The sequence below is a fragment of the Armigeres subalbatus genome, chromosome 1 (assembly GCF_024139115.2).
Source record: "Armigeres subalbatus isolate Guangzhou_Male chromosome 1, GZ_Asu_2, whole genome shotgun sequence".
Lineage (NCBI taxonomy): Eukaryota > Metazoa > Arthropoda > Insecta > Diptera > Culicidae > Armigeres > Armigeres subalbatus.
This window is the reverse complement of record NC_085139.1, coordinates 188,057,170-188,082,367: the sequence shown is the minus strand read 5'-3', so window position 1 is coordinate 188,082,367 and position 25,198 is coordinate 188,057,170. Positions and strand designations below refer to the sequence as shown.

Here is a 25,198-nt window from a genome sequence, read left to right as displayed (position 1 = left end):
ATAAATTTGAATGATTGTAGCTTTCATTTAAAAAGCTATTTTCCGTCGTGTCAGAGTAAAAACTTTCAGTATCGGAAGATAAGTTTTCTGTATGATTATCCATTGTAGGAGTCATTAGATTAAATTCTGAAATATATAAAATAAAAACAGTATTAATGCTACATTGTTTGATAACATAGAAAAAATATTGAACCGGTAATTGTTTTGCTACTCGTTTTAGTAAACTACTTGATTGAACATTTCCAATGTTAAATGGAATTTCGTCACCTACTGCAGCATTTGGATTTTCAGAAGAATCACAACGGGTCGAATCTGTTATACGCTATAAAATAAAAATTGTAATTCATTTAAATTAATTTTTTTTATTGTACCTCACCTTTTTTATATATTTTTGATTATACCATGGTTCCATTAGCCAATAGTGATTTGGTCGTCGTTTCCCACTCATTTTAGCAGCTGTCCAGTAGATTGATAATAATCACTAGATAAACTATATCATAAATGACATAACCTTACAAGCTTCATATGACATTCCCCATATCAAAATTCCCTCGCATCTAAAAACAGTTAAAACATGTAAACACTACCCTTGTATGAGTAAGCGTGACGTCATATGTCTTTGTTCAAATCATATAAGTTGCAATGTTAACAGTTTTTTACTTGACTTTAAATACGTGGTTTATCATGAGGTCAATGTTTACAAATTTAATATAGAGGGTGAACTAGGGTACTTAACTATAAGTATGTGATTTTACCATGGTCTGACAGAACGAATGTGACGTCACTTAATGTTTACATTATTTTGAAGACCAATACAGGCTCAGAATAGTTTAGATCACACCTGTCTTGAACCATATCTCAACCCTAAAAACATTGTTCCCATATCAAATAGTTTAAAATCTTTTATTATTTTGTCTTTTGTCAAATAAAATGACATTGCAAACTTCACTGCATGTAGTAGGGCCCATTCACAAATTATATAACGCTTTAGAGGGTGGAAGGGAATCAGTTAGTGCGTTACGGCAGATTCAAATTTCAGAAATCATTCTAGCAAGCAACGTTTCGAGAGGGTGGGTAGGAGTTAAAATGATCAACATTGGCGTTATGTAATTTTTGTAATATTTGAGAATTAACCCTTAGTAAAGACTCTGATGATACATACCGTGGACCCCCAGTAATATAATCGTTTTTAATTGAAACCCCGTTTGCTTGAAAAACGCTCAAATTAAAAATGGTTCAAATGTCATTCAGCACTTGGGATTGAGAAAATAATAACGGAACGCAGAATCAAAACAAATCAGCATTTTTGACATTCCGTTTCCCTCGTGTTTCATGACGAAGGGAAAGAGAAATCAGAATGTCAGAGTATTAAGTGTAATTAACCTTTCACGTCAAAATAGTTATCTCCTTTTATTGTTTCAGTCCATTATTTGACAACTTTTCAGAAGAGCACATTATTTTTGGAGCTTAACCCATTTTGAAAATTGAAAAGAAAAAATATAAATAGGGCTGCAGTATAAACCAGCCAGTAGAATCGGGGTGATATTGTGTCGAGGCGAATATTGGACAAATATTCAATTGCAGCACTTTCTCTATTTTATATTTTAAATTAAAAAAAATATTTAAGTTGACAAAAACAAGGATTCCTGACAAAGTTTGTATGATCAATTGTTGAAGAATAGAGTAAGTGAGCTAAGACCGGAGAAATTTATTTTTCGTTTCTCTAATTTACTTATATATTTTGTGGCAGTACCTTCCTGGTCGAGGTGCCCGTTCATTAGAACATTCTTTACAAAAAGATAAAAAAGCAAACAATCAAATGAAAAACAGTAATTTTTTCTTCATGTTAAAAAAACAAAAAAACTTTCCGAAAAATAATAACCAAAATTGAATTCAAATAAATGGCAACCATGTTCTTGCCCTGTTGTCAAACGTCAAACCATTTTACCTTCCTATTAGTTTCAGCATGTGTCGGGATTTTTCGTGTTGCGGTTAAATAATAAAATGGGAAAAACGGCGAGAAAACCTACACAGAAACGAGCAGCCAAAAAATCCACGAACAAAAACGTCCGGAATGAAGCGAAAACTAAAAACTTGGAGTTTTTGTTGGATCCTGAACAGGTAATGTTTTTGTTGTTTTAGCCTAACCTCAAATAAAACAAACTCTTTCTTTATAGCCGAGACCATTGCAAATCCGGGCCGTGCCAATCCAAAAGTGGGCCGACGAAAAAGAAACATCTGTAGCACCAGTTCCAGCAACGATACAGCCGCCATCGGAAGCAAGAACACAACATGCAGAAAAATCCGCAGTCAGAGTCCCGTTGATCGATATGGACGATGATCACAACAAGCATCTGCTGGACATCCGATCTAACCTACTACGGGATTGGAATTCAGATACGGAAAGCGATGTAGATGACAGTAGCGTGAGCATTGAACTGACCGATTCTGCGAAAGTGGTAGGAAGGGCTAAAGGTAACTCATTGGCTCGTGTTGACAAAGAAGCTCCTATCATAAAAAGTTACACAGCAAGACCGGTTTCGAAAGGCGAACCAACGCGAACCACAGAGCCCAGTCAAAAGTCATTCCCTAAATACAAGAAAACTTATATTAGCAGCAGCGCAGCAATTTCGACGGTTGTACGTTCAGACATCGATATGTCCGATACGGATCATGATTTGATCAGCGAGTGCCCTTTTGAGATGAGAGCACCTTTACCAGCTTCTATGACAGAACAATCAGCCGGTGGTAAGTATTTCCTAATCCTAGCTTACGATTTCAAAAGGATGGAAGGATTTTTTGCAAGACAAGTCCACTCAATACTATCAATCTGTATTGGTGAACAGCTATAAAAATAGCTAATGCGACTATATTGAAGAATATTTTTTTAAAATTTTTACTTCGATCCTTTTAAAAGCTAAATAAAGATTTGATAATACATGCAATTCATTATCACTTCCATTTATAGTTTGTGTATGCGGGCAGCAGCCAAAAATAGATCGTTTGATCCAGCAAAACAGTATTCTGTTATCCCAAAACAAGAAACTCAAACGTTTGAACGAAGAAAGCAGCGTCCGTTGCATTTCGGTAACTGATCCGCGGGATGATGTTTTTACAGAAGAGGCAAGATTTCCCGATGAATGCAAATTGAAGAATTTGCTGGAGGAAGGAATTACATATTCATTCAATTACTGCTGCTGTAAATCTGCCCCGAAGAACTTTAGAACATGTCTGCACTGGTCGTATGTCGAATAATCTAAATGGTCGCAAGGGAAGCGATCAATCATGCCGAGAAATTGGAACTGCCGAGAAAATTTGTCTTGATTTGGAAAAAATGGAATATATTGAGAGTGAGTACATAAAAAATACATGTATTATAGAACTAAAGCATATTCTCTTCAAGTGCGTTTTGCCAAGCATCATCGTTACCAAGGAGATTCGCTGGAACAAAAATGAAGGATTGTCGTTCTCCAATGACTCGAGTTTTTTCATGTTACGGCAACAAGTGATTTGATCCCGTGCTCCCGTGATAAGCCAATTTTCAAAGAAATTTTTAATTTGTCAATCGTGACATTGTAGTCAGTGGCGTGATATGCTGATTTACTTTCATTCAATTCAAACGTTTTAATGATTTCGGACATTTGAACCTGTTTTAACGAATTAACGAATAAACTTCATAAAAACGAATATTATTAGTGTTATTTTTACAATCGAAAATATACCCAAAAGGTATTGCGTTAAATATCACATCCTGTTATAATTATGTTACAAAGTATGTCATTATTAATATCTTATTGAGTTATATTTGTGTTATGTTTTATAACAGATTGTGTTATAATCTAGTTATTTTGGAGCTGAGATACATAACATGATGTGTTATTTTTATAAATAATTGTAACAAAATATGCTATTTTTTGTTAGGTCATGAAAGAGTTTTGATATGAAATAAGTTATTTCTACAAAATCCTGCATCAAATTTATATAAAATTTTGTTAGAAGAATTTAGTATAACATCATAACAAAATCTGATAAAATTTTGATTGCTCTTCTAGTCGGGTCTATACTGTCGTATACCGCCTTGAAATCAACGAACAGATGGTGCGTTGGGACCTGGTATTTTTGAAGGATTTGCCGTACAGAAAAGATCTGGCCACGAACCTTTATAGATACACCCAACCGGCGATTGTTAGATTTTCTAACAATTCTGAATAAGAATCTAACAAAACTTGTATAAGAACTGGGCATATGCGAAATTGTTAGATTCTTATACAAACAATGTAAGCTATCAACCAAATATTGTTAGAAAAGCTTACAAAATTGATAGATTCTTATACAATCCTTGTATAAGAATCTAACAATTTCGCATATGCCCAATTCTTATACAGGTGTTGGTAGATTCTTATACAGAATTGTTAGAAAATCTAAGATCCGCTGGTTGGGTGTAGGAATTTAAAAGAACCGTTGCACATGCACGTTTTAAAGCTTTATCGCACACACTAATTCCACACACGTTTTACCTTTCTTGTTCGGCAGTGTTTGCACGCCTTCTCACTGCACGAAATATACTTTACGACTATCTACGATCTGGGAAAGGATTTTGTTAAAGCAAACTGATTGAACGAATTTAAATCACTTCTACCTCAAAATTCAAACCACGGCGCGAGGACAACTTCGGAATCACTGCTGCCTCTTCCACTAATCAGTTCAAAGTGATCGAGAAAAGACTTACCCCTTTTTCGCGATCTTCGGCACCGGATATCAAGAAAACAACAAAGTTGAATTTCCGTGATAAGCCGAGTTATTGAATCGTCCTCTCAACAGTTACACCTCTCGCTATTTTTTTTTCTCATTCTAGCTAACAGTCATAATCAGCCTGTTTACTACCCGCTCAGAAGTTTATGGATGGGAGGGATACGAGCAAAAGGTTAATAGACCCTGAACGGATTTTAGTGGGGTCGCTGCCCGCACGATTTTTGCATTGCTCGAGAGATCAACCGCCAAATCGAAATATGTAGGTGAACTATAGTCAGGCACTCAGTTGGAGACTCATTTACATTTTGTTATGTCAAGTGGTAGGGCTCTTGTTCACTCGCGTGTGATGCGCGGTGGGTTCTTTTTTTCTGTTGGGTGATTTTCACTGCGACCATTCTTTAGATCTATTGTGATATACCAACCGTTTAATATTTACCTGTTCAAGGTGATAAGTGCTATAAGAAGTGACTTTCAACACATGATTTTAGGTATTATCCCAGCATTGAAAGATGTGACGTATGAACCGCACCACCTTACATGGAGATAAAGACCATATTTCAGATGGCTGTAAGATACCCTTATCAAAGAACTTGATTCTTCTGTTGATAAGTGCAGCACAACTGCATAATAAATGCTCAGAGGTCTCACAGTCCTCATTACAAAAACGGCAAACATCATCTTCGGCCTTCTTCATTAGTTTTAAATGATATTTCGCCGAGAAATGTCCTGTTATTAAACCTATATAAGTACACAGATCTTTTTTGACAAAGCGAGAAGCTTTTGTGTGTTTAACGCATTTGGTGTTAAGAATCTTTTAGCTTGACGGGCTATTGTGGAATTATTCCAGTTCCTATTTATCATCATTTTTTCCCAGTTCCTGAGTTCCATTTTGAAAGAGCTTGAGGAGACTCCACAAAATGGCTCTGGTCCTAGAAATTGTTTAAATGATGCTGACCTGGCCAACTCATCTGCATTCTCATTTCCATCTATTCCACAGTGTCCAGGCACCCAGTACAGATTAACTGTATTTCTACTAGACAACTGTTGTAGTAAACTAATGCTGCTTGACTGTCTGAAAAAATACATATATTAGCATGCTTATAGTTTCTTGTTAAACAGACTGTAGTGCATTCCAAAATTGCTTGTACCTCAACCTGGAAAACGGTTGGCCATTTTCCCATTGAAACGGATATATTTATACCAGGACCTGTCACACCAGCTCCTACAAGATCGTTTTGTTTTGATCCATCGGTATAGAAATTAATGGATCCTGAGCGAATTTGTGGTCCTCCTGCGCTCCATATAGTGCGGTCTGGGGCTTCCACATTAAATAGTCGATTGAAGTTAAATTTTGTTTCCATCCAGTCATTATTGACTGTAACTAATGGAGTTATCGATATTTCTTTCAAAATCCGTAAATGCCCTTTTGCATTATCATCGTAAAAAGAAGTCGTTCGTTGAAGTCGTAGCGCTGCTTTCTCGGCCTCTAACTGAACGTACTGATGTAATGGGAGAAGGTTGAGCATTGCATCTACAGCGTTTGTAGGTGTACTACGTAGCGCACCAGTTGTGGATATAGTTGCTAGTCTTTGTAGTTTATCTAGCTTCTTCATCGCACACTTTTCTTTAGTTTTTGGCCACATATTGGAAGCATATGTATTTCTGGGTCTAATAATGGCCGTATATATCCAAAAGATCGTATTAGGTCTAAGGCCCCATTTATTACCATAAACTACTAATCCATAGAGCAGTTGTTGTTTTGCCTAGGGCTTGCTTTAGATGAGAATTCCATTTAAGTTTGCAGTCCAAGATGATTCCCAAATACAGTCAAACCTCCATGAGTCGATATTGAGGGACCATCGACTCATAGAAATATCGAGATGTAGAATGGAAAATTCTTGGAAAGCTCTTTGGAGGGACCATCACAGTAACCCAGAGAATATTTTTTAGTATGGAATAATTTGCTTCCATTAGTCGATATCGAGTCATAGAACATCGACTCATGGAGGTTTAACTGTATTTGACTTCAGATCGCGCGGTGGGTTTGATCGAATTCAATTTAAATAAAAACTAATATTTAGTTTAATAATTTTAATTTCTTCTTCTCTTATTGGCATTACATCCCCACACTGGGGGACAGAGCCGCCTCGCAGCTTAGTGTTCATTAAGCACTTCCACAGTTATTAACTGCGAGGTTTCTAAGCCAAGTTACCATTTTTGCATTCGTATATCATGAGGCTAACACGATGATACTTTTATGCCCAGGGAAGTCGAGACAATTTCCAATCCGAAAATTGCCTAGACCGGCACCGAATCGAACCCAGCCACCCTCAGCATGGTCTTGCTTTGTAGCCGCGCTTCTTACCGCACGGCTAAGGAGGGCCCCAAGTTATTTTAATTTCCGATTTTTATTCTAAAAGCTACTTGCTACAACGTCAAGAATGAGAAACCAACCAAAAAACGGATCCTGAAATAGCGAAGTGAATTTGTGGCTTGGTCCCTTTTTAAATTATCGATCGGCACCGATTCTAAACAAATGGCCAACATTTTTCAATAAATCAAAGCCTACGTTGATGAAAATTTTTAAATATTGTTTACCTCTTGATTGTAAAAAAGGAACTCGTCGGAACTCAAGAGGCCACCATTATCGAGTGCAAAATATTGAAGAGCCAGAGACATGAGCCTGCTACAAAAAAAAAACTGATTTTTGTGTGGTTGTGTACCTTTTACGAAATAAGTAATTCAATTCATACTAGGGATCCTATAATGAGAGATATGCAAACACTTGTCCAGATGATTTAGCAACGCTGTTACTTTTGATATTACGCATTGCAAGAAAAATTTGGAAGCCGGGAAATTTGAATGCGCCTCCAATGAATATTTTCCGGGCTAGTGATCAAAGCTGGCGGGTTCTAAATTTACGATGTTTTGTTTATATTTATATTCTTGCCATTTCTACATTTAATTCAATCTAAAAAACAAGGACATTAACATGACTGGACATTTACTCTCCTGGTCACTACGAGTTGTGAAACTAGCCTAGGATGTAGTGGAGCTTGATAGAGGAAGAAAACTTCTATGAAATGTTGCAGGTACTTCCAGCCACAGTGATCGTATGCCGCTCGAAGATTACTGACTACTCATGGTGTTGGGTGGGACTCTAAACAAACCCAACATGGTTGCCTCTCGATCTGGCTATGTTCAAAAAGACGCCGTAAATATCAATCACTACGAACAACTTGCCGCAGCGCAAAATATTGAAGTTTGTATATGACTTTGGAATTGACGACTATTTGGAATATGTTTGTCTATCCACTAAACGTGTTTAAGGTGACTTACGACAGAGTCCAAAAATGGCTGCCACAATGACCATGCCAGTCCCCACCTCGCGCTTTTGCTCGCACAATGCTTCTGCTAATTCTTCATCCCACACTCCCGACGTTGTTCTCCGCTGCGTCGTTAAAGGCTGCTTTGACTGTATTCCAGCAGTCCTCAAAAGGGGCCCCATCAAGCTCACCCTCTTCCGGCAACGCTGCCTTGAAATGCTGCGCGTATGCAGTGGCGACATCAGGTTGCTTCAGTCGCTCTAGGACGTACCGCGGTGGTCGTCATTGTTGATAACGGATAATTTTGGGCGCAGTTTAACCATCACCAGATAGTAGTGGTCAGAGTTGATGACGTCGATAATGTCGGAGAAGTGCCGTCCATCAATCAGAACGTGGTTGATTTGTTATTTTGTATGCAGTGGTGATCTCCAGGTGTACCGATACGGAAGGCTGTGTTGGAAGTAGGTGCTACGAATGGCCATATTATTGGAGGCGGCGAAATCAATTAGTCGTAGGCCGTTTTCGTACGTCAGCCGGTGAGCGCTGAACTTCTCAATAGTCGGTCTAAACTCCTCCTCTTGGTCAACCAGAGCGTTCTAATCTCTTATGATGATATTGACGTCGTGGCTTGGGCAGCTGTCGTACTCACGTGCCAGCTGCGCGTAGAATGCGTCTTTTCATCATCAGTGCTTCCGGAATGTGGACTATGGACGTTGATTATGCTGAAGTTGAAGATCCGGCTTTTGCACATTCTCTCATTGATCGGCCACCATCCGATCACACGCCTTTGCATATCGCCCATCACTATGAAAGCTGTTCCCAGCTCGTGTGAGTTGTAGCAGCTCTGGTAGGTGGTATGATTACTTCTAAACGTTCGCACCATTGATCCCTTCCAACAAACCTCCTGCAGCGCTACGATGCCGAATCTACGGTCCTTGAGAATATCGGCGAGTATGCGTGTGCTCCCGATGAAGTTGAGAGATTTGCAGTTCCACGAACCGAGTTTCCAATCGCTAGTCCCTTTTCGTCGCATTGGTCTTCGCCGATGGTTCCGGTCCGTACTCTCTTGTTGATTGTTCGTTGCTTATGATTTTTAAAGGCTGGCTTACAGGGCCTGACACCAAACCCTCTAAATTTTCGGAGGACCATTCCTCCTGATTCCCGATGGACCATAGTGCACAGTTTCACTTAGAGTCCCTCGCTGGCACTCGGATGATGAACAGCCGCCCCTAACATGGAGAACAAACGCTCAGTAATATTTGCTCCTCCGGAGAGGAGCAAACCTCCCCTTCCCTGTCAGCATACGACCATAGTTCCAACCGGGGTTGGTTACCCGATCTTCTCTAAGGTTGCTCGTATCCCGGCCGGGATAGGAGTTGCCGGGTAAGTGGCTAAGGACCGCGAGATGGGGTCTATTTTATTCCTTCAGGTACGCGAAGTACCAATGGTACGCTTTACGCAGCATTCGCCGTGCCCTGTGAAGGACATATTGATCTCAAATCTTTTTTGGCAACACTGTGCTTACGGCCAATGTCAGCTGCTCATTTCAAAAATTAAACACCAAAGCCGGTGACAGCGAGAAAGAAGCAGGTGAGTAAATTTTTCATTATTTTTTTCCCTGTTTGATTTTGGTTTCCATTGGATGGGTGCTGCTTATGTGTTCTCTTGATTTTGCCTGACTCACTGACTACCTTGATGGTGATAAACCACATCAAAAACCTTAGCTGTCATTCATTATTCTCTCTCGGTATGTGGGATTTCGAGTATTGTACAAAGGAAAGAACAGCGCATAGCTGAAGAAAAAACGTCTTGGCAAAAATGAGGTATTCCAGTAGTTACCTCAAACCTACAGCTAATTTGATCGCAACGAATTACATTCGACGAAGAGTTTTGTCCCATTATTCCTATTGAAAATTGGCCTGGTCAGAAGTAATGGCCAAATTACTTATGTTAAAACGTGTATAGTGTAAAAATGTGTAAAAATGGCACTTATACTCTAAATCGCAACAAGGTGCGATGGAGGGGGTTTCTTGGAATGAATATAATCAATTGTGAAAAAATGGGCCTATCCACCCAACGTTGATATTTTGGACTTAATTTTAGAAATACAGCTCACCTTTTATATCAAACGTGCTATGTGGATTAATCAGGTTTAATTTCAATCGAATTGATAATAGAATTAAGTTAAGATCTACTTTCATATTGTTTTATAGGTTCCAGGCGAACGTAATATTACACTTTTCTAATGTCAAACCATCACACCCTTACGGTGATGCACAAATCCATTAACGTTGTAATCGCATTCCAACGTGGTGAGACCCAGTCAGATACCCAATCGCTGCCAATTTCCGTTCTAATCGCTATATTTTATTGCCTCCGGTTGGGAAGCATCCGTCTAATGCTGTCAAAATTTGGCCCCCATCTACCGAATGTCCGGAACGGATGTCGGCGGTTGCTACCGTCTGAACAAATTACTGGGAACTGCGCAACCCCTTTACGCGAACCAGAATAGAGCAATTTTACAGCTCGTTAGATGTTTATCAATGTGATTCTCAGGTGACGGTATGAGAGAATTGGGGTTCTCCATTGGTTTTTCTTCAACCGACACGCTACTGAAGGTGGCAGTACCACGGGCGTAGTCAGAGTGATTCAAATTAGCAAGTCAGTAACTGAGTCGTGATAAATATTAGAGTATTACTTGACCATTCGTGTAACATTTAGGTATTTATGTTCAATTTGAAAAACTTAATTTGACTCAATGGTCTGGCATAACATTACTGCGTCTCCATGAGTCTCTGGGTCTGCTTCTGCTATGATGCCTTCAGTCTGTCAAATGTGTCCAATTCGCTCTAGTGCGTCTGTCACAGAAATGAGTAAGACTAATAATGTCGCCTCAAATGAATGAATTATGGATAATAATGCTGTAATCCAATACGAAGTAATGTCAGGTTCATTTAACCCACTGATTGATGTATTTCAATAGTGTTACATTGAAAATGAAGCTAAAATTAAATGTTTCAAATCCATCTGCACATGGTGTCATTCATGAAAATCCGATACCAGTAGTAAAAGAATATTTTAAGATAAATTGTCTAATACAAAACCTGGGTCCGTTAACAATTGGAAATCCTAGCAACATCATTGTGCGCAACATAGAGCCACTTTTTCTGTATTATAATTTCACTCATTCATTCGTCTTGGAAGGTGAAAATTTATCGCTGATAATTATCGCTCACATTCGCTTCCGTACTTGGCGGCTTCGTAGCACAAACAGGGAGAATTGTAAACGATTCTTAAATTTTCTTACTCTGCGAGTTTGGTTTATAACTATAGTTTTCAAAATCGAAATAGTTTAACGAACACCCACCAAAACAGAGCGAAGCGTTTCGCTCCAAGTATCAGCTTTTTAAGGATGGAAACAATCTACCGGTCGTTGGAAGGAAGATTCTGTAGTCCTCTTCCTTGAGAGGCGAGCCAGTCGCGATCGATAAGATAGCATATTTCTTATCTGGCTTGCCATGTCTTGTGCCTGGCGTAGAGTCACTGCAACTCGGTACGCTACGTTGGCTTGGTGCTAGATATATTTTCAACCTAAAGAATACCTGCGGTGGATCGAACAAAAGTCTAGCAGTGTGCTCAGGGCGGGCTGTGCAACGCTTGCCGAACGGTAAAGAACCACCAAGCCGTCCACACACTGACTGTGCTGGTTGAGCAAAGGATGTAAAGACGATGACGACGGTGGAGCCCCGTTTATCTTTGCTTCGTACGGAATAGATAGAGAAGTGCTGCACCTTGCTGGAACAGGAACTAAGGGAAAAGGCTCTTAAGGAATTAGGGAAATGGGGAAAGTTTTCGCTTAGCTCCGTTCTTATTGTGTTACTCGGAGCCACGGGCAATCGGAGTGTATCATGAACTGTGATTAAAACTGCAAAATTAAAACTAGGCATAATTTATGATTCGTCGTTAGGGCCATTGACTTGCGTACGGAAGATTCACATACATATATTACAAATTGTATTTTATGGGTTATACTGTTGAAGGGCTAATAATTTTCTGACTTCCACGATAAGTATGCTTGAACTGTTGTAGAAGAATGTAGCATGCCAATAAACTTATGGCTTCACGAGTTCCACTTGACCACAAAGCATCTTCCAAAATGATTGAACACATAATTGAACGTTAGTTTGTTAATAATATATTTATTCGTATATTTATTCTGATGATTTGAGTATGTCAACGGTGATTTGTATATATATATATATATATATATATATATAAATATATATATATATATATATATATATATATATATATATATATATATATATATATGTATATATGAAACGTAATATTCCGAGTGTTATTTTGGAAGAAACATTCTCCACAAAGGTTATTAGCCCAGTAGCATCCAGTGGTTAACTGGTAGTCAAGGTACCGTGTGATTAACAGGTAGCACCATTCCGTGATACTGCCATCTTCCAAACGGAATGTTGGTTCTAAACCGTTGACGGACAATTGGACTTGAGGAAGGGAGCTGAGCGCTTTGCCGATGACCATTTCACCTAGAAATCGATCGAAAACTTCTTCGATGGATAAAATGCGCGTCTCGGACTTGGAAGTGGTGTACTGAGCATCGGTGGCTAAACTGAAGTAGTTCCACATGCTCGTGAGAACCCTCGCCGAAAAACGTTCTTCACTTCTGTCACTGGTGCTAGCACAGAGCAAAAGAAGATGCGAAAGGAGACGGATTATTTATTTTTTATTACCAGACTAAGGCCGGAGTGGCCTTTGCTGTACATAAAAGTCTTCTCCATTCAGCTCGGTCCATGGCTGCACGTCGCCAACCACGTAGTCTACGAAGGGTCCGCGAAATGTCCTCCACCTGATCGATCCACCTTGCCCACTGTGCACCTCGTCTTCTTGTTCCCGTCGGATCGTTGTCGAGAACCATTTTCACCGGATTACTTTCCGACATTCTGGCTATACGTGCCCGGCCCACCGCAGTCTACCGATTTTCGCGGTGTGAACGATGGATGGTTCTCCCAACAGCTGATGCAACTCGTGGTTCATTCGCCTCCTCCACGTACCGTCCGCCATCTGCACCCCACCATAGATGGTACGCAGCACTTTCCTTTCAAAAGCTCCAGTGGGCGATGGTCCTCCACGAGCATCGTCCAGGTCTCGTGCACGTAGAGAACTACCGGTCTTATAAGCGTTTTGTAGATAGTCAGTTTGGTACGGCGGCGATCAGAGCGTCTTGCGGAGTCCAAAGTACGTACGATTTCCAGCCACTATGCGCCTCCGAATTTCTCTGCTGGTATCGTTATCGGCGGTCACCAGTGAGCCCAAGTACACGAATTCTTCAACCACCTCGATTTCGTCACCACCGATAGAGACTCTTGGTGGGTGGCTTACATTGACCTCTCTTGAGCCTCTTCCTATCATGTACTTCGTCTTCGACGTATTGATGTCTAGTTACGTGCCATTATATCAATGTCGTCGGCGAAACCAAATAACTGGACGGGCTTCGAGAAAATCGTACCACTCGTATCATTTCGTGCCCTTCGTATTACTCCCTCCAACGCGCTGTTGAATAGCAGACACGAAAGACCATCACCTTGCCGTACCCCTCTACGCGTTTCGAATGGACTCGAGAAGGCCCCTGAAACTCGAACTACGCACATCCCCCGATCCATCGTCGCCTTGATCAACCGTATCAGTTTATGCGGAAATCCGTTTTCGTGCATTAGCTGCCATAGCTGGTCCCGATCGATTGTATCATATGCGGCTTTGAAGTCGATAAATAGATGATGTGTGGGCACGTTGTATTCGCGGCATTTCTGCAATACCTGACGTATGGCGAACACCTGGTCTGTGGTAGAGCGGTCGCCCATAAATCCCGCCTGGTACTGCCCCACGAACTCTCTTGCAATTGGTGTTAGTCGGCGGCATAAAATTTGGGAGAGTACCTTGTAGGCGGCGTTCAGCAATGTGATTGCGCGGTAGTTGTTACAATCCAGCTTATCGTCCTTTTTGTAGATGGGACACACGACACCTTCCATCCACTCCTGCGGCAGAACCTCATCCTCCCAAACCTTGGTAATCACCCAGTGCAGCGCTCTAGCCAGTGCCTCACCACCGTGTTTAAACAGCTCTCCTGGTAGCTCTCTCCAACTCCAGGGGCTTTGTTGTTTTTCAGCCAGCCGATCTCCTCCTGGATTTCTTGAAGATTCGGAGCCGGAAGTCGCATGTCCTGCGCGCGTGCTCCTAGGTTCATTAACATACCACCACCGTTGTCTGCCACATCGTCATTCAGGTGTTCTTCGTAGTGCTGCCACCATCTTTGGGTCACCTCACGCTCGTTTGTAAGCAGGTTCCCGTTTATGTCCTTACACATATCAGACAGTGGCACGTTGCCCTTACGTGAACGGCTCAACTTTTATCATAGAACTTTCGTGTGTCATTAGCGCGGTACAGTTGCTCCGTCTCTTCACGGTCACGATCTTCCTGCTGGTGCCTTTTCCTTCGAAAAATCGAGTTTTGTCTGTTCCACGCCCGTTTGTATCGTGCCTCCTTCGCCCTCGTGCGGTGTTGCAGCAATCTCGCCCATGCTGCATTCTTTTCCTCAACTAACTGCTCACATTCGCCGTCATACCAGTCGTTTCTCTGATCCGGAGCCACCGTGCCTAGTGCAGCGGTTGCGGTGCTTCCAATGGCGGATCGAATATCTCTCCAGCCATCTTCAAGAGATGCTGCGCCTAGCTGCTTTTCCATTGGAATGTGCCGCTTCCAGCTGCTGCGCGTAGTCTTGGGCTAGTCTACCAATGTTCTGCCGCGACGAACGACTCCGACGCGTGTTGATCACCGTCGAGAGTTTTGAGCGCAGGCATACTGCAACGAGGTAGTGGTCGGATTCAATATTCGCACTCGTGATGTCGGAGAAGTCGATTAGAACGTGGTCGATTTGGTTTTCCGTTACTTGATTAGGTGATTTCCATGTGGCCTTGTGGATATTCTTGCGGGGGAAGAAAGTGCTTCGGACTACCATTCCGCGGGAGGCTGCAAAGTTTATGCATCGTTGGCCGTTGTCGTTCGATACGGTATGCAGACTATCCGGTCCGATGACCGGTCTATACATTTCCTCCCTTCCTACCTGAGCGTTCATGTCACCGATGACGATTTTGACGTCCCGCAGTGGGCATCCATCGTATGTCTGCTCCAGCTGCGCATAGAACGCTTCTTTCTCGTCATCGGATCTCCCTTCGTGTGGGCAGTGCACGTTGATGATGCTATAGTTGAAGAAACGGCCTTTTATCCTCAGCTTGCACATTCTTGCGTTGATTGGCTGCCACCCTATCACGCGTTGGTGCATCTTGCCCAGCACTATGAAGCTAGTTCCCAGCTCGTTGATGGAGCCACAGCTTTGGTAGAAGGTATCCGCTCGATGCCCGCTTTTCCACACTTTCTGTCCTGTCCAGCAGATTTCCTGCAGCGCTACGACGTTGAAGTTGCGGGGATGTAATTAATCGTAGATTATCCTGTCGCAACCTGCAAAGCCTAACGACTTGCAGTTCCATGTTCCAGCTTCCAATCGTGATCCTTTATTCGTCGCCTAGGTCTTTGCCGATTGTATCGAGTCGTATTAATAATTATCTTCTATGTCGTTCGTAATGGTTGTTTTTAAAGGCGGCTTATTGGGCCTGCGCAAACCTCCTGTCTCGTCGGAGGGCCGTCGTTTCAGGGCTGTTTAGCGTCCCAGGACTTGGGCTTGTGCGCTTTGAGTGGCACACGGTCGCTTTGGCGGAGCCTACTTGCGGATTCATGCAGCTTTTTATAGAGGTTTAACAGGGCCCACTGTCAAACCCCACCACATCCTAGGCAGGCGCCACAACTCGCAGATGGCCTGGGGAGGGATCGTCAAGCACTCGGACATAGTCCCTGCTGCCCCCAAAGGAGACGGGATGAAGATGACGTTGCTTTTGATGAGATCGTCATGCTCGACAACAACGAAGTACTCAACAAGTTTATCGGTGTGGAGTCTGTCAAAAAGGCTGTAGACGTCTTAGTCAAGGCCTACTAACTTGTGTGAGAGGATGTCCTCTAATAAATTTCGGCACCAAGACTCGCTTTGAAAGATTTTCGACGAGTATGACATCAGAATAAGGGAGCTCGAACGGATGCTTTCTGCCATAACGCAGGAGGAGAAGATCTATGCGTTGTTTAGTGTTTATCTCGAGCGGTTTAAACATGTGAATAGAGCGCTGCTAGTACTATCCAATGAGGAAATTTACCAAAGATCGGTCACGGATGTTCTTCGATGCCGAATCCGAGAAAGAACAATAGAAGGAATCAAAAGGAACAAAGGAAGGAATGTCGCACTAGCTACGAAAAAGTAGACCACGTTTTTTATATGCAATTAGGTCGACCACGCTAAGAAGAAGTGCCCATTAATGAAAAAAATCTAAAGAAAAGGAAAAGTAGGGTAAAATGACCTACTATAGGGGAGTTGAGAATTGCGTCAAAAAAAATTGATTTATTTTTTTTTTAATTAACTGTTTATCCTTTTACACATTGCAGTAGTAGAATACTCAAGTAACCATAATGCATTTTAAACCTACTTTAATTTTGCTTTAAATTTCTATAAACTGATAATAAATAATTAAAGCCTCACAGCTTTGAAAACATTCATTCATTTCATTTCATTCATTTATTTAGTTAACATCTAAACAGATAACACTGAATCAACAATTTGACGCCACAATGCACGGTTCGAGGCCGCATCTCTCCATCCTCGAATACGTCCCACGCTCGCCAAGTCGTTTTGCACCTGGTTTGCCCATCTCGCTCGCTGCGCTCCACTTCGTTTCGTACCTGCCGGATCGGATGTGAACACCATCTTTGCAGGGTTGCTGTTCGGTATTCTTGCAACATGTCCTGCCCATCGAACCCTTCCGGCTTTGGCTACCTTCTGGATACTGGGTTCGCCGTAGAGTTGGGCGAGCTGATGGTTCATTCTTCGCCGCCACACACCGTCGTCTTGAACACCGCCAAAGATGGTCCTAAGCACCCGTCTCTCGAATACTCCGAGTGCATGCAAGTCCTCCTCGAGCATTGTCCATGTTTCATGTCCGTAGAGGACAACCGGTCTCATAAGCGTCTTGTACATGACACATTTGGTGCGGTGGCGAATCTTTTTCGACCGCAGTTTCTTCTGGAGCCCGTAGTAGGCCCGACTTCCACAGATGATGCGCCTTCGTATTTCACGACTAACATTGTTATCAGCCGTTAGCAAGGATCCGAGGTAGATGAATTCCTCGACCACCTCGAAGGTATCCCCGTCTATCGTAACACTGCTTCCCAGGCGGGCCCTGTCGCGCTCGGTTCCGCCCACAAGCATGTACTTTGTCTTTGACGCATTTACCACCAGTCCAACTTTTATTGCTTCACGTTCAGGCGGGTGTACAGTTCTGCCACCTTTGCAAATGTTCGGCCGACAATGTCCATGTCATCCGCGAAGCAAATAAATTGGCTGGATCTGTTGAAAATCGTACCCCGGCTGTTACACCCGGCTCTCCGCATGACACCTTCTAGCGCAATGTTGAACAACAGGCACGAAAGTCCATCACCTTGTCTTAGTCCCCCGCGCGATTCGAACGAACTGGAGTGCTCGCCCGAAATCTTCACACAGTTTTGCACACCATCCACCGTTGCTTTGATCAGTCTGGTAAGCTTCCCAGGGAAGCTGTTCTCGTCCATAATTATCCATAGCTCTACGCGGTCTATACTGTCGTATGCCGCCTTGAAATCAACGAACAGATGGTGCGTTGGGACCTGGTATTCACGGCATTTTTGAAGGATTTGCCGTACAGTAAAGATCTGGTTCGTTGTCGAGCGGCCGTCAACGAAGCCGGCTTGATAACTTCCCACGAACTCGTTCACTAATGGTGACAGACAACTAAAGATGATCTGGGATATCACTTTGTAGGCGGCATTAAGGATGGTGATCGCTCGAAAGTTCTCACACTCCAGTTTGTCGCCTTTCTTGTAGATGGGGCATATAACCCCTTCCTTCCACTCCTGCGGTAGCTGTTCGGTTTCCCAGATTCTGACTATCAGTTTGTGCAGGCAAGTGGCCAGCTTTTCCGGGCCCATCTTGATGAGCTCAGCTCCGATACCATCCTTACCAGCTGCTTTATTGGTCTTTAGCTGTTGAATGGCATCCTTAACTTCCCTCAAGGTGAGGGCTGCTTAGCTTCCATCGTCCGCTGAACTGAGGTGGTCATCTCCTCCACTGCCTTTGACTTTCACTGCCTTTACTCTCAGCGCCATTCAAATGTTCCTCGTTGTGCTGCTTCCACCTTTCAATTACCACACGTTCGTCCGTCAAGATGCTCCCATCCTTATCCCTGCACATTTCGGCTCGCGGCACGAAGCCTTTGCGGGATGCGTTGAGCTTCTGATAGAACTTGCGTGTTTCTTGAGAACGGCACAGCTGTTCCATCTCCTCGCACTCCGCTTCTTCCAGGCGGCGTTTCTTCTCCTGAAAAAGGCGGGTCTGCTGTCTCCGCTTCCGTCTATAACGTTCCACGTTCTGCCGGGTACCTTGCTGCAGCGCGACCGCCCGCGCTGCGTCCTTCTCCTCCAGATCTGTCTGCACTCTTCGTCGAACCAATCGCTCCGTCGACTTCGACCCATATACCCAACGTTGTTCTCCGCTGCGTCGTTAATGGCTGCTTTGACTGTATTCCAGCAGTCCTAAAGAGGGCCTCATCGAGCTCACCCTCTTCTGGCAACGCTGCTTCGAGATACTACGCGTATACAGTGGCGACATCAGGTTGCTTCAGTCGCTCTAGGTCGTACCGCGGCGGTCGTCGGTACCGAACATTGTTGATGACGGATAGTTTTGGGCGCAGTTTTACCATCACTAGATAGTTGTCAGAGTCGATGTTAGCGCCACGATATATCCTGACGTCGATAATGTCGGAAAAGTGCCGTCCTTCAATCAGAACGTGGTCGATTTGTGATTCTGTCTTCAGTGGTGATCTCCAGGTGTACCGATACGGAAGGCTGTGTTGGAAATAGGTGCTGCGAATGGCCATATTCTTAGAGGCAGCGAAATCAATTAGTCGTAGGCCGTTTTCGTTCTTCAGCCGGTGAGCGCTGAATTTCCCAATAGTCGGTCTAAACTCTGAAACAATAATTCAAATAATTTCATACTGTTTCCCATAATTTTTAAGAATAACAATATTCCGTGGAAATTCCGCAGAATTGCCAGTAAACATTCCTGAGAATTTCACGAAAAATCTTCGAACTTCTTGTGTAAATTCCATAAAATGCTTGTGAAAATTGTGAAAATTTCAAAGAGTTTCTCAAGGAATTCCACCAGAAATTTATACAGAAATAATACCGAAAATGAAATCAACAATGGAATTTTCGGAGGAATTTCTAGAGTAATTCGCAATGAAATCCTGAAAGAATTCCGGTGGAAACTTCAAGATTTCCACTGGTAGATCCTCCAGGAGTTTCTCCGAAAATTCCTCCTGGAATTCTTCCCGGAGTTCCACCGGCATTTCGACCAAGAATTTCCTTCGACCTAGGATTTCCTTCGAGAATAATTCCGGTAGTTCTATCGACAGTTCCTCTGAAAATTCTTCCGAGAATTTTGGCAAAATTGGAATTTATTTAGGCTTCTTCAGGAACTTATATAAATTTTCCACCAGAAGCTCCTCCGAGAATTTCTCTGCGAGCTCCTCAGGGAATTCTCCGGGAGGTCCTCTGCTGATGATGATGGTCCAGCTACAAACCCCAAAAAAGGTTTCAGCTAGACGAGATTTGTCTATAAGATGAATTCTCTTGTTTCCGAGAATGCTTCTGGTAGTTTCCTCGGGATTCCTTTGAAAGTTCTCCCGGGAGTTTCTTCAGAAATTCTTCCAGAAAATTCCTTCGAGAGTTCCTCCGGGAAACCCACCAGCAATTCATCAGGGAGTTTCTCCGGAAATTACTCCGGGAGTTCCACCAGAAGCTATTCCAGGAAATCATTTAGGCTTTCTTCAGAAATGAAGCTGAAAATTCCTCCCGAAGTACTTACGATAGTTTCTCTGGGAGCTCATCCGGGAGGTCCTCTAGGAATTCTTCTAGGAGTTCCTACTGAAATTCCTCCGGGAGTTCTTACGGGAGTTCCTCCGGCAGTTCCTTCGGGAATTCCTCCGGGAGATCCACCAGCAGTTTCTACGAGAATCCCTCCGGGAGTTTCACCGGCAGTTTCTCCGGGTGTTTCTCTGAAAAGGAACTCCCAGAGTAATTTCCGGAGGAACTCCCGGGGAAGTTTCTATAGTAAATTCCGGAGAAATTATCAGAAGAATTCTCGGAGGAACTGCCGGTGGAACTTTTGGAGGAATTTATTGAAGAACTACAGGAAGGAGAAACTCTCATAAGAATTCTAGGATGAATTCCCAAAGGAACTTCTGTAAGAATTCCAGGAGGAACTCCTGGAAGAATTCTTGAAAGAACCTCCCGGAGGAATTCCCGTAAGAACTCCCAGAGAAATTCTCCGAGGAACTTCTGGAGGAATTTGTAGATAAATGCCTAAATAAATGCTAAATGAATTCCTGGAAGAAAGCCTGAATGAATTCCCGAAGGAACTACTGGTGGAATTTCAGAGGAACATCCGGTGAAATACCCTAGAGGAAGAGAAAAAATATTTCTGAAGGAACTTCCGAAATCCCAGTTCCCGTGAAATTCCTGCCAAATATCGTCCAGGAATTGCCTGTGAAGTTCCTGGAGGTATTAGCGGAGAATTTCTTGGAAAAACTCCTGGAAGAACTCACGGAGGAACTCCCACAAGCACTTCCGGAGGAATTCCCACATGGAAGTCCTGAAATAATTCGTAGAGAAGTTCCTAAAGGAATTTCCGAAATAATATCTGAAGGAATTCCCAGAAAAATACCAGGAGGAATTAATGCAGAAATTCCCAGATGAAATCCTGAAAGTATTCCCAGATGAATTGCTGAAGAAAATCCCTGCGGATTCTTCCGAAGGAATTTCTGGAAGAACTCTTGGCAGATATCCGAGTAAATTCTGAGTGAAGTCCGGAAGGAATTCTAGTACACTTCCGTGTAAATCTCCCGGAGCAATTCCTGAAGGAATTCCTTGAGAAGTACCTGTAAGAATTTCTGGGGAAATACTTGGACGAATTCCAGGAGAAATTCATGAAGATATTTCTAGAGGATTTCTCAAAGGATATTCTGAAGTAATTGCGAAAAGAATTCCAGATTGGAATGCTAGATGGTTTCGCTATTGAATGTTTGGAGCTATTCCCGGAAAATTTCCTGGAAGTAATCCCGGAGGAATTAAAGGAAGAGTTCCGAGAGGAATGCCTGGAGAATTTCCTAGAAGAATTTCCGAAGGAATTTCTTATACATTTACAAGTAAAATTATGGAGCTAAATCGGAGGATTTCCTTCATAAATTTTTGAAGAAACTTTTAGTAGAATTTTGGGAAGAAATTCCGTATGTATTCTTGACGGAACTCTCGAATGCATTCCTGAAGGAAATGCCGGATTCTTCCTGAAGAGAGAATAGCCGAAGAAATATCTAGAAGTAAATCTTGGAGAGAAGAAAAGAAATCTTCAAGGAATTTTCTCGTGAATTTCCTAAAAAATATATAGTGGGGGGTTCTAAATAAGGAGGAATTACAATTACATGAGAAGGATTTTCGAACGATTTTCAGAAGAATTTGTGGATAACTTTCCGGAGGAATTCAAAAGTTCCCAGGGGAGGATTTCAAGGAGAATTTTTGAGCCTGAAATGTTTCGAGTTGTTTTGAACTTTCATATACAGCTATACCTCGATTATATGGACTTTTTCGATGCAAAAAAGTCCATATAATCGAATTTTCCATATAATCGAAGCAAATTTTTTTTCTCAAAATTTATGTTATACGATGAAAATAAGTCTTAATACACTAAAAAATATCCATTTATTTTCCTGCAGTCCAATTCGCATGTTTTGACCTGTTTATGACAACTCAGCACATGATGAGCTTTTGTAAGAACGTAACCTTTTTCCAGTCGCAAACTTGCACACCATTCTAAGATTACGTTAGTGATGGAGAGTTTGCCAAGCTTAAAATGTACACAATAATATACTTTTGTAGGAATTCTAACTACAGTGCCTACCTGTTTTAGCAACAAAGCAAACACTGAGTGTACGAGAAAGTTATATACCTATTCGCATAGAAAAACAAAATTTATACAAAAGTACTGACACCCCAGCCAACACAAAGTCGCATATACTTGCGAATAAGTATACATGGTGGAGGCGATATAGGCGCATTCCTCCATTTGACTGCATGCAATATGTGCGTATATGGCCTCCACTTTGTACACATATTCGCTATGATATACGATCTTGTGTTTGCTGGGACTTGTTCTCAATCGATTTGATAGCAGCAAATTGATTTGGATGAAAAATTTTATACCATTGTCTACTATTGAAAATTGACTGGATTGAACTATGGGCTCAAAAGATATGGCCAAAATACATTATTGAATATGTACAAGAACGCTTAGAATCAGCCTCTTTTTCTGACACTTATCTTTAACCGATCTGCTTGCAACTTGCAAGTTGCGTTTGATAGGGATTAATTTTTATGAATGTAAATAAGGGATCCTATCCATCTACCAGTGCCAATTGACCCTTCCTGTCAAAAATTGTGGTTCGTTTTATTATCTCATTTTATTCTTTGACTCGTTCAAGGTCAACTTTCCTACAAAACCCATATTTTTTTGAACCTGAAACGACTGAAGAAAAATTGACCTAATTCCAATTCTAAATCGGGTGTATGTTAGGCCAAGTGATCCTGCATGAGCGTTTAAGGATCACTCGCTTGCTGAACGGTTAAACAGCAACACTCACATTCCGGATATTCAGTTTCTTTTCCTGCCCTTAAGCATCAATATAATCCGCAAGCTTGTGGTGAACAAATATGAATGCGGCCGAGGAATATACGACAACACTTATTTAAATATAAAGACTTCTTGTAGATTTTTCAGTTTTTTACAGTTCATTTTACAGTTTACAGTTCAATAATCATAATCAAGTTCATACAGAAAAAAAAATTAGCACACATTGAAATAAACTCTTCCAGTTTCCTGGACATACTGCTAACAAAATCCGTGGGTCGAATTTGTTGGATGTTAATGCGTCATCTGCCCTTCTACTCGTAATTCCATGCACCAAAAGCAGAAAAAGGTTTAAAGCAAAGATCGAACAGTTAAATACGGCAACCTTATTTCATCACTTGCTTCTCATACTGTCAGACTGACAATTCACTTCTCGTTTCCATATAGCAGAGATTTGTAAGGACGTGGTCGAGGTGCTGTTGATTAATGCAATATATAAGTACAACGACATTTCCAACGTGAAAATGGTGAATTAATCCAGTCAGCCGAACATATGATTCAATGTGGGATTTCATATAGGGGAACTGTACCGGTTTTGGCCATGTTCCTAATTTGGCCAATTTTGCAAATAACTCCAAAAATAAAGCAATTCGCAATGGTTTTATTAGTTCCAACAAGAGATATATCCCTCACGCTGTAACCAGTGGTTCCAAATTGAACTTGCAGCTTCCGCCGCAAGGTATATTTTGGTCACTTGCAAAACCACCGTGTACTCCGACACCCGGTAACTCACGTTACAGCGGTTTGAGCGTGGGCAAAATATGAGAGCCCACCCTAGTTCTCTCACTTGCCAGTAGATGGAACCGGAAGTGTTGCCAAAATGAGTGGTAGCTTCGGCAATGATCGTTACCCTCGTCGTAATTTCTCGATCTGCTGAGCTCAGCTATTAGCCAAGGGAGATTATTCGGTCCGTGACTACAAGCGGGAGTAGTAGTGCGCGCCGTGTTTTTCCCCAATATTTCATAAAAGTTAGTGACGTTTAAAGTCACATGTGGTGTATAAACTATAAGTTGTGCTTGTTCTTTTCAGGAAAGATAAAAAACTAAAGTCATTAGCTAAAAGGCTTAGTTAATAGTAGTAGCAAATAGTGGTGGCACGAAATTAGTACGGAATAGATTGTGAGTACGGTGATCTTTGTTAGAAAAATCCTACGTCAAAAGTGTAGTAAAACTATTGTTCGGTTTTTTCGTATTGTTGATAGAGATAGGAGTGTTTAAGCAGAACAAAAACCCAGTGTATTTGAATTATATACACTCAACAAAAAGGTAATTAGTCTTTAGACAATCGAATATTTAATAGGAGAGCCAAGAAAGTGACGTCACATGGGGTCTAATCACGTGGGCAGGTCCTAGTGGGCCTTTTTCTGCTCTTCTATTCCTTGGCGTATACAGGTGGTGATTTGGCATTCCCCAGGGCGAAAGTTGGACCGATTCCCTAACCAACGCACGCAAATTCCCGCCGCATACGATAGTTCCGGACCGAATTGGGGTCATTCCAACATCGCCGGCGTTCCGATCGAGCCACGTGGATAGGTTCCGCCATTGTGAAACGGGCCGGACCGCACCTTTGTTCCGAGCCGTCGGCCATTGCTTTCGCCAAGCGTTTACCGTCGTCGAACCCCACGCCAGCTCGCAGTCCGGAAACAGTCAGCGTACACCACAAGCCAGGGTGCTTCGTCCAAGATCAAGCCGGGGACCGTCGCCAACGCCACAAGCCAGCCTGTACCACCAGGAAGTCAATTCGGGAATCGTCGCCGAACACGGCCAGCCAGCTTGTTCCGTCAAAATTCGAGCGTGCCCGCCGCCGACGAAGAAGTCCCGCTCGTACCAGCCGAAATCGAGCCTAAACCGTCACCGAGCATCGGAATTTCGCCCACCGTCAAGCCCTAGCGCCTCTGCCAAGCCGAAGCCTCTTCGTACCGTCCAACATCGAGTCGAACCCGTCACCGAGCATCGGAATTTCGCCCACCGTCAAGCCCTAGCGCCTCTGCCAAGCCGAAGCCTCTTCGTACCGTCCAACATCGAGTCGAACCCGTCACCGAGCATCGGAATTTCGCCCACCGTCAAGCCCTAGCGCCTCTGCCAGGCCGAAGCCTCTTCGTAACGTCCAACATCGAGTTGAACCCGTCACCAAGCATCGGAATTTCGCCCACCGTCAA

General features: G+C 42.5%; 1 protein-coding gene across 1 annotated transcript; it reads left to right on the top strand.

Annotated features, from left to right (window-relative positions):
- Window positions 1-1,943: 1,943 nt before the first annotated feature.
- On the top strand, window positions 1,944-25,113 carry LOC134206836 (uncharacterized). Its single transcript, XM_062682568.1, has 4 exons — window positions 1,944-2,121; window positions 2,178-2,748; window positions 2,969-3,123; window positions 24,454-25,113. Exons 1-4 carry the CDS (start codon window positions 2,005-2,007, stop codon window positions 25,111-25,113), a joined length of 1,503 nt encoding a protein of 500 aa, XP_062538552.1. The 5' UTR covers window positions 1,944-2,004.
- The last annotated feature ends 85 nt before the right edge of the window (window positions 25,114-25,198 follow it).